General features: G+C 40.2%; 1 protein-coding gene and 1 non-coding gene across 7 annotated transcripts; both read right to left on the bottom strand.

The window, feature by feature from the left end:
* Positions 1-5,463: 5,463 nt before the first annotated feature.
* Positions 5,464-8,332, bottom strand: LOC112277790 (uncharacterized). 6 transcript variants are annotated; one of them, XM_090248115.1, is made up of 3 exons: positions 7,153-8,332; positions 6,419-6,839; positions 5,464-6,145 (listed from the first exon to the last, which is right to left on the bottom strand). In XM_090248115.1, the coding sequence occupies exons 2-3, from the start codon at positions 6,821-6,823 to the stop codon at positions 5,732-5,734; spliced, it is 819 nt and encodes a 272-aa protein (XP_090104241.1). In that variant the 5' UTR covers positions 6,824-6,839; positions 7,153-8,332; the 3' UTR covers positions 5,464-5,731. The 6 variants fall into 6 exon arrangements, with proteins under 6 accessions (XP_090104241.1, XP_024366283.1, XP_073387638.1 ...); XM_024510515.3 differs by having other exon boundaries at positions 6,419-6,834; positions 7,153-8,298; XM_073531537.2 differs by having other exon boundaries at positions 6,383-6,834; positions 7,153-8,283.
* Positions 8,333-8,441: 109 nt separating this feature from the next.
* Positions 8,442-8,513, bottom strand: TRNAP-AGG (transfer RNA proline (anticodon AGG)). Its single transcript has one exon. It is a non-coding gene; the product is annotated as a tRNA-Pro (tRNA).
* Between the last annotated feature and the right edge of the window lie 1,704 nt (positions 8,514-10,217).

The raw sequence follows: 10,217 nt of genomic DNA, 5'->3' as shown, positions 1-10,217 counted from the left end.
TCATTGCAACATAGCTTTGAAACTGACACATCAAAACTATGAACAAATTCTCTACAAAATATATTGCAAATGTACACCTAGGTTGTTGTAGAATAAATGCTTAATACTTACATGATAATTGTTAATTGTGTGAGCATACTAAAAGGATTTTTAATATCACAAATGTAAAATTTGAATGCATGTTTGTAAAAACATGTCTAGCAAGACAAACAAGGAGTAAGAAAAAGCATATGATTGATTAAGAATATTTACATATCATAAGAAATGAAAAAATATATTGCATTGTTCTACATTTAAAATATAGAATGTTGAAACTAGAACTAAAATGTAAGTGAAAGATACATTTGATAGCTACTTAAGAAATAGCTAATTTTTAAAACTATAATCTGAATTGAAGCAATGTTCATGAATCCTCTACTTTCACCCCTCATCCTATGAAATAAGGAGTTTTCAACTTGAAATAATTAAGCAATTGTGATGAAAATAAAACTGCTGAGAGATGTTACATCTTACTAGTATAAGCAGGTTCTACCAAAGTGACAGTTATATCACCTAGATACAAACTATGATAGTCCTTGGTGGAAGTTAAAAAACACAACGTCAATCTTAGGGTTCATTCAAACACAAGTATCTAATTCTTCAATTGAAATTGTTAATTCTAAAATAAAAATTAAATGCTACTAGGTAAAATCAAAGATCCAAAAGATGGGCAGTAATAAAAATATGTAGGGAAATGCCTCATGACAATGCTCATCTTAATGAAGCTAATATAAAAACACACAAAAATAGATAGACGTCAGTATAAGTGGATCTAGAAGCATTTAAAGAGAGACAAAAGAAATCCTGGAAAAGCGGGGTTGTAAAATATAGTAGCAGTAGCCACTTAGCGAGTGTAGACTACGTGACGGTTTGATACAGCCAGTTACGCAAAATGCTCTCTCAAGGTGGGGCTATTGGAAGAAATTACTTTTGTGGATGTTAATGGAAAAATAATCCATGCCCGAAAATAAGGTGCATTCCCGACTTTCCCTGTTTGAGGAGTAACCTCGATGGTAACACTGTACATTCAACGATATACTTAATGTTAGTCTGCAGGAACCCTTCACATCTATGATGTCACATGATCACCGACGGAAGCAACTTCGATGAATGTCCAGACTTTGAAAGAACCTTGAATATTAACATGTCATAAATAAAATTGACATCAGAAGAACATATTCTTTTTCCGTTATTCCGATGAATTGGGCTTGAGCATGCCATCAGATCTGTACCTAATTTACTGGCATTATAGAACAAACGTAAAACAGGGCTTGAATTTTAGAACACGAAATGAACGATTTTCCCTGAGCTCTACATGGGGAAGCGACCTCCGATTTCGTATTCATTCTGAATCCGTTTCCACCCTCATTTGAAAAGGAACCTATTTCATAGAAATGCCGTTTGCGAGGAACAACTAGATAATTTCCAGTAGCAATCAGAGATGCCCGCAGCAGACTAGACGTTCCAATGATAACAGCGAAGAGAAAGCATATGTTCGGCATTCTCTCATGGTATGAACCCCAACCTGCTGACAATGTCAAAAATGTGAGCTAAAATGTGATGTTATCATTGGTTATCTGCATTCAACTACGAATCAGTATGGGAGCCCCTAGCACAAAACAAACCCAACTATTCAAGATTTATAATATACCCCTTCAAAGAAAGAAAATTTTTCTTCAATCTTCAAATGTCTTGTGTGGAATGTGATTATTTATTTGCACATTTCAGTAATTTTTGCAAAAGGAGTCAGAAACTCTTCTATGATGGGGAGTCCGGCAGCGATGCTTATGTTGAATCATCAGGTTCGCAAAAACTTCACAGAAGTCATTTGCTTTCGAACTTCTGGAGCGAAGGATGGGGGAACTAGAGCTGCAGGAGCTGTACCTACAACCAGACATGTGTGATCTCGCACATCTTGAACAATTATTGGTTCCTGAATATGAATTGTAATGCTGATCGTATTAAAGATCACTTTAAACTAGCACTTTGATACGTGAATCGAAAAAATCTTACAGCAAGACGACTCAGCGTTGTTTCGAAATGTTCAGAACCTGACTGCACTCTCTGCAGCTGCTATAAGATGCTTTTCACCACGGTACACCTTGTCGGGTTACTGTGAACTTCACGCATCCCAAACTTGATCTGATGCAAGACGAAAGCAGCTTCCTACAGCTCAACGCTGACCAAAAATGTTCGACTCAAAATCAGAACTGTAGAATATTCTCAACTTCAAAACTGCCGACTGTGCATTTTCTGGAACGCTGGTACCCCTTCCTACAACTTCCGGACATGCTCACTATACTGATCTGTCTTAAAAATGTTATTATATGCAACGGGTATGAATAATAGAAAGACGTAGAAACGGCTCAGATTGCAAAGATATCAACTAAAATTTATACGCTTCTCAATCAGCATCTAGATCTCCACAAGAATTTACAACAAACAAATCACTTGGCGAAAACCTCAGTGGCGAAACCCACGCATGAGGCCCTTCTGATCAATTAAATTCTACCACCAACTACCAAACCAAATAACAACCAACAAAAACTTCAAACCATAAAACACCCGAACATTCAAAGTCACACCAACAAGGCCAGACCGTCTAATTGAAGTTCATTACAACATCGTTCAAAAAATAAAAGGCATTAGAATCCAATAGACGACAAAAAGATAAAACAACGTCCACAACCACCGAAAGACCTGCGAAACTGGTCCTCAACTACTGTCCAGATCTCTCATTTCTATACAACATCCAAATAACTTCATTAACAATATCATTCGTGTTCAATAAAATTCCATCTAACCCTAAAAATTATCGCAGCTCATGAAACACATTTACACAAACATGACTGAGCATATGCTCACATGAAGATCACATTGACATCTAGTTAAAAACAAAACAACACCTGCTCAAGCCAGTAAGCCTATCAAGATTTCCACAAGAAGAACGGCACGCTGTTGCCAACATAGCCGTCAATTATTGCAAAAGCAGCCAACGAACGTTCGTAAAGAGTATCAGAGTCACAAAGAATATCTAATAACAACACTACCAACTAACCAGCCGCAGTTGCTACACAAATCTAATACGAATTGTTTACCTGATGCATCAACAAGGATCAAAAAATAATGAAATGGTCCAGATATTGGATAAATAGGACCACAAATATCACCATGCAATCTTTCAAGCATTGGTGGTAATTCTTGTGGGAGTTTTCAAATTGAAGGCCAAGTAATCATTTTACCTTGCACGCATGCACGACATAATTCTATAGAATCTACATCCGCACGCTTTAAATTGTGCCCAGTTATACATGGAATGATCATTCTAAATAATATAGATCCTAGATGTCCCAATCATCCATGCCAGAGAGAAACACGACTCTCTCTATGATAGATGATGCAAAATTAAATATAATGAGAGGCCGAATCATAATTCAATTTAAACCATTTTCTGTAGCAAAAGCTTTTTCAACAACTTTATGGTTCTTTGCAAAAACCAAAACCTCTTTTTTATTTAAAATGGTGGTTGAGAGGTGATAATCATTAATACGCACATCTCGGTAGCTGATCAGACTTCGGGGTGTTGAAGATGCAAACATCGCATGTTTATATTTTATGATGGAACCCGCAAGTGATTTTACCATCATTGTGCCCTCTTCGAAACAAAATGCATTTGCTCCAGCTATGATCATCATATTTTCAGTTTGTCAAGTTGAAGATTTTTCAATAAAAAATTGTCTATCTCGCGGGATAGTACGTAATGTTACAGAATCAATGCATGCATCATTTGATTCATCATTAGAGATTTTGTCATTCATATAAGCCTCTAAATCATCAACACCAATTGAATCCATCAACGCATCTAGGTATGATCTTCACGAGCATCAGCTCGTAGTTTCTTATTTTCTCAGAACATTTTAATAAAATATTTTGAAGTACGGCACGCATGTGCTAAATGTCCAATCATTCCACACTTATGGCAAGAACGCATCTTTGATTTTTGTTTTCTACTATAATTAATAGTAGAATGTTTATTCTTTCCATATGGGTAGAAATGGTCATGACTATGACTACCCTGATATTTATGAGCACATTTTCCATATTTATATAATTTTTTCTTAGACTTTGAAATATTAAGTACATGAGATTCTTGAACTGTAGTTCCAACAGGACGAGCTTTCGCATTGCGCAAGAGTAGCTTATTTTGCTTCTTCGCAAGAAATAAATAGGACATGAGATCAAAATGACTCTAAAATTTCATATTCCTGTATTATTGTGCAAGCACAACAGATACAAGAGGAAATATAGAGAGAGTTTTTTCAATCATTTCTTCTTCAAAGATGCTTTGTCTACATAATCATAATTGTGAGACAATACTACACATTTTACTATTGAAAGCATTTAAATTTGAAAAATCCAAGACACGTAAATGTGTCTAATTATGACGTGCACGTGGAAGGAAAATGGTCTTTTGATGATCAAATCCGGATTTAAGATTCTTCCAAAGTTCTATAGGATCTTCCATTTCCAAATATTGATAATGTAATGCACGTATAAGATGACGACAAAAGAGAAGTGCTTTCCAACAAATAGAAAGAAGAATAGAAATACTTATTATAGGAGATTCTTCAAACATAATGGCATTTGAGAGTTGTTCTACAAATAAATTTGCTTTTGCCATTTTTGCCCATAATAGATAATTGTTTCCATCCATAGTCAATGGTGGAAATAAAAGAGTTTGAAAATGTTGAGATGCATTGATAATAGTTGGAACCATAGTAGAAGCAGTTGAAGATGTTGAAACACTCATTATAAATAAATCTGTAAAGAAAATACAAGATCAAGTAGAAAAGTTGAGTAAAACATACCTTAAAATATAAAGTCAAATAAAATGATAAACTTGAACTTGAAAAATAAAATATTAATTTTTATTTTTTTATTTTTTTAATAAGGCTATGGATTAAGGCAGTAGAATAGCAATAGGACGGTGGCAAGGTGGCCGCAGCAGGCAGCAACGATAAGGCGGCAGGGTGGTAGCAGCATCTTGGCAACTATTTGGCAGTTGTTTGGCGGCTGTTCAACAGCAAGCATGGGGCGTAGCAAGGAGCAAGCTAAAATAGAGCTAGGTTGGATCAAGTATTCTAAGCAAGTATTCTAAGCAAGCAAGGCAGAGAGTGAAACAAGTGCTCTAAACAAGCAGCTAATATGTGAGGGGCCAGCAAGAAGAGCAACAAGATCATGAAGCACACATTGAGCAAGAGTAGCAACAGGTTTTGAAGAATCATGACTAGAACAAAAATAATTGTGATAGTGTGTAGAAGAAAGTTGTGCTAATAACGTGTTGAAAATATTTAGAAAGACACAACAATAATAATAAGTAATACACACACACAAGAGTAGTAGTAAGTCATACACACAAGAGGGTTTCTAAGAAGAGAGAGCTTCACACATAAAAATCTATTGATTTGGTTGTATCTCGTATACAAGAAGAGAAAAAAGAGAGGATAAACAGTACTTCTCCACTAGACTCTAAATATTGTAGCTATGGTATTTATTGTAGTCTACAGTAAATATTATGGAAAGCACCAGCTACATTTAATGATCTCAACAAATATCAAGAGTATTAGAGTCATAAAGAATATCTAATAACAACACTAACAACAAACCAGCAGCAGTCGCTGCAACCATGAATCTACCAGCAAAACTTCTCTGCCGATACCACCACAGATCCAAACTTGCCAGATTCCACGGCTTGCACGGGCGACAAAGAAAACAACTGAGATAGGGAGATAGGAAGGTGTCTAACAATGCAGCAAGCACAAGACCGAGGAGTGCATGTTACGATCACGTCACAGGCATTCGGAACCCAAACAATCAGGCAACCACTGCCAGGATCGTGAATCGAAGTTCCACCTCCCTGAGTTCTTCGGCAACTCGTGTTGCCGACAAAAAAGTTTACTTCCTCCACTTCGAAAGCTCGCCCCTTCCAAACATAACCTGGAACGACCATGATACCCGGCTCCGTCTCGGGATTGAAAACCGTGGATAAGGCGATCTGGTGCTGACAACCACTACCTGCACCGCTGTGAACACAGCCCGTGGTATTCTGAAACAGTGAAAACGTTCACACAGCTTAGGAGCTAAGCTGTCAATTCCTTGTACCGTCAATGCATCGAGTAAACCCCGCCTTGGTGTCGAAATACAAAAAAAAAAAAAAAACAAAACAAAACAAAATCCACAATGCTTTCACTGCAATCAAAGTGGCCAATTATCCCTCTCTCCAGACAATTGTCCGTCCTCACGGGATGCGCACAAAGCAAAAAACCTTGAAGTTCACAGAAACCTGACAAAAACAACTGCATGCTAGCTGTTCTCCTACCCAAGCGTGCTCCCGACATGATCGGAAAGTTCGCATGTGAGGAATTGGCGGCATCTCATTGCATTGCTCGACTTCCAACACGATCAGTTTCTGGATCGGCAATCCACTCGGTTCATTCCTCTGCCGCGCCGGCATCCACCATTCAACAAGAAGTGATTCCGAGCATTCAATCAGACTGGCGTCATCACATGCAAATTGTCTCCCATGAGATGCATCGTGCATCGTCGATTCGCAAATAAGTCGCAACATGTGATTCGCAAATAAGTCGCAACATGTGATTCGCATCGCCGTAACATCGGCGTTGGCTTGCAAGGGCAAGGACCAAGGATTCGCAGACTCATGGCGATGAACAGGTTGAGACGAATTAAACACAGAAGAAGAAACTCCATCCCTTGCGGACAGCATGAATCAGGAGTCTGCACTTCAGTAAAACCGAAAGCCTCAGGACTAGCTAGAGCTCAAAGAAACCTTTCCAAACACCGACGAAATACATTCAAACACATTCCTGAAAGTTCCCTGACAATTGGAAGCTCAGACCCTCGTTGTAAACACCTCCAATCCTCAAAGAATACCACATCTTCTCCTGTGACCATGTCGGCACACCGATGACACTCATCTGTCTCCCGATCCACAACACGCTCGGGCACCCAGCGACACTCGCGGGTGGTTGCGACGCATCACGGTGTGCAGAAAGTCTGACAGAAATGTGACAATACGCCGAGGGTAACAAGTACCTGACGTGCCTCGGAGACTTGTGATCCAGGTCGCACCCGCACTGAAGTTGAGCGGACACCAGCGCAACAACGCCTCCCTCGCCAGCGAACCCCTCAAACGACGATCTCCTCCTTTCTTACTGGAAAAGCCTATTCACGCAGCTTGAGACTCAGTCTCAATCATCTCACCAACGCCATTGCCATGGGCGTCACAAAATCCCTCGCAAGGAGAATCCCCGGAAAAAGAACTCTGGGGCACCGCCGCCAGCAAGTCAAGCACGACAAAGTGAAGCACACTCCACAATTGAGACCGAATCGGAGACCACGCGCAGCAACCGCAACCTCAGATAATCCCTAAACAGCCCCAAACAACAGAGCTAACGACGCTGACTGCAGCGAGCGCGATCAAAATCGAGGAGTGCGGCAGGGTCGACAGCCGCGGTTATCGTAGAGCGCCAGGACAACATAACCTCGAAACGAGGCTCCGGACTAATTGCTCACTCATGCTCGGAAAGTCTTTGCTAACCGAGGCATTGCGGAGCGGACAGCGACTGACGATGAAGCCGGGAGGGGGACAATTGAGGCACAACGGCCAGGCCTGGACTCAGTGGCCCGACCGGGCAACAAGGCATCCTTCATATCCTATCCATTGTGTGCTCCTTGCGCGCTGCTCCTCCAAAATGAAGAAAGCTGGGTCGGCAGCTCGGATGCTCCAACAGGAAACAACGTCGCCGGGATGGACACCGGACGTGCTCAAGGGCCACGTTCGGACACCCGGACATGCAAGAATCGGAGAATCCAAACACCAGCTCCGCGATGGTGAACAAAGGAAGTCGCTGAGCGAGGTCTGAACTAGGAAGTGACTTCGACACTGCTGACTTCGCAGAGGGTGGAGAACACGTGCTCGTCCGCACTGCAACACGTCCTTGTGGATGGAGGAGGAGCACAGCAGCAAAGTGTCCATCCAGTGACCTTGAGTGCAGTCGAGGTGCTGGTTCCCATGCAATATTGTGGGTTCCGCGCACGCAGAATGTGCGCGCGTATGTGTTGTGTGCAGCAGCAGCTGCTGCAGGAGGCAACAAGATTGGAGGTCAAGCAGGAGCCCGGTCGCGGAAGATGACATAATGCGCGACAGGAGCTGTGGGTGCGGCGATTGAGCAGCTTGGAAAAGAGATGCGCGGTGGAAGGGAATTGTGCTCCACGATGAGCAGGGGAGTGGTGCACAACTCGGGCAGCAGCGGGTGGGGTGCATGAGAGGCAGGTCGTGCAAAAGAGCGTCGTGGTGGGAAGCAAGAAGAAAACTCCTTGACGGGGTATCGGGAGAATCGAACTCCCGACCTCTTGCACCCTAAGCAAGAATCATACCACTAGACCAGATACCCTCGCTCGCTGGATCCCTTCGCTGCCTGTTCAGAATGCCTCCAGAATCGCTTATACCTACTCTCTCTGCAACCATGCTCTCCTCATTGCAGCGGCTGCCGTGCTGCAACCCACCACAACCTCTCACCCCTCACTAATGCCAATATAAGCGCGGGTGCGGCACACACACCCATGGATAACAATATGTACAATGATCGGGTGTCTCTCCTCCAAAGTAAGCCACCTAAGCTGTCATGTTCTTCCCATCACAACAACCCTCACTTTGTGTAGACAGCGTTTACGTTCTAATCTCACCTGGAACTCCAACACACCATGCTTGTGTCGTGTTGAAGACAACCATGTTTCTTGACCACACAACTAGTTGTAGTTGATATGTTCAAGCTATCATTCATTGCTTACACATGAATAGAAAAACAAGGTAAATAAGCCACAAATCACACGAGTTACTATGATCATACTGACCATGAACGCCACTACAGGACACTGCTGCTACACGCAATACTCGACTGCATTTACTTCGCGACAGATGAGTAACTTATACACAGTTAGTTCATCGATGCTAGGCTGAAACCTAGATGGTGATGGATACCCGATGGTCCTATTGATGTCTAGGTACGGCTGAGCATAGGTCTCGGGGCGCATTGCTTAACAGTACTAAGTTTTAGAAACATGAATGACACATTAGGTTCAACTTTAAATTCACATGTTGTGTAAAACTATCTGTGCTGTTGAATTTTTTATTTAACTCCAAGATTTGTGAGGTAATAATAAAGATGGTTGGAATTTTTTCAATATTCACATCACTCTAAATAATGTTTCATTTTAATGATCATCATGGAAAGAGAACCACATCTATCTATGAATCCAACATCCGACTCTAAATCCAATCATACCTTTTATGTTAGAAAAATATTTACTTAATCATCTCATAACAAACTTAGCAAATTTTAAAAACCAATATTGCATTCTTGAACTTTAGAAGAAAAAAAAAAAGAAAAAAAAAGAAAAAAAAAAAAAACTTATCATGACAATCTTATGATCTATACGTATCTCAACCTTCCATTATCTACCATTATTGTAAAAAAATTGCAATCAAGAGAACTTATTGTCACGGATATACATAAGTACTTTGGTAAATATCTATATGGTTAGGTAGAAGTAGATAAAAAATAGATAAAAGTAGATTAATTTCATAATACCTTCTAGAGAAGCTTCTTAAAAGTTTCATAGATGCTACTTTGACTTTACATATGTTTGTAGTTTATTAGTAGGTTAGAAACTTGGTCAATAAGTTAACTATGTATTGGTAGCTTGCAGAACTAGCTAACTATGTGGCGCACATATAAAAAACTTGCCTTACAAGTTATGTGTCTTGCAAAGTCAACATATTTTGGAGGTCCTATAGGACATCGCCACATAGTTCCTAGTTAAGAGTATATGTGGAGGCAAGAGTGAAGCCTTCTTCACTCTTGTCAATGCCTTTCTAGTCCTTAGTCTTATTTCAAGACTTTCTAATATTCTTGTTTTTGGCAATAGCCATTCTAGTTCAATATTATATCATCTTTGAGTGACTTTCTAGTTCCTTTCAATGATGCAAGAGTGTATTGAGGATTTTCTTTCTTCAAGTTTTATATCCTTGACACTTATGACCACATACAAATAATTTCAATAAAAATAAGTCTTTATATTTATTCAATATTTTTTCT

This window comes from Physcomitrium patens, chromosome 26 (genome assembly GCF_059467195.1).
Source record: "Physcomitrium patens ecotype Gransden chromosome 26, ASM5946719v1, whole genome shotgun sequence".
Lineage (NCBI taxonomy): Eukaryota > Viridiplantae > Streptophyta > Bryopsida > Funariales > Funariaceae > Physcomitrium > Physcomitrium patens.
Note: the sequence above shows the minus strand (reverse complement) of the source record. Positions and strands in the feature narration are given on the sequence as shown.

Coding starts and splice junctions, on each gene's coding strand:
- LOC112277790 (XM_073531537.2), bottom strand. CDS start 6,823: ATGCTGTCCGCAAGGGATGGAGTTTCTTCTTCTGTGTTTAATTCGTCT. Junction 6,146..6,382: donor CATGCAGTTGTTTTTGTCAG/GTTTCTGTGAAC, acceptor TCACTGTTTCAG/AATACCACGGGCTGTGTTCA.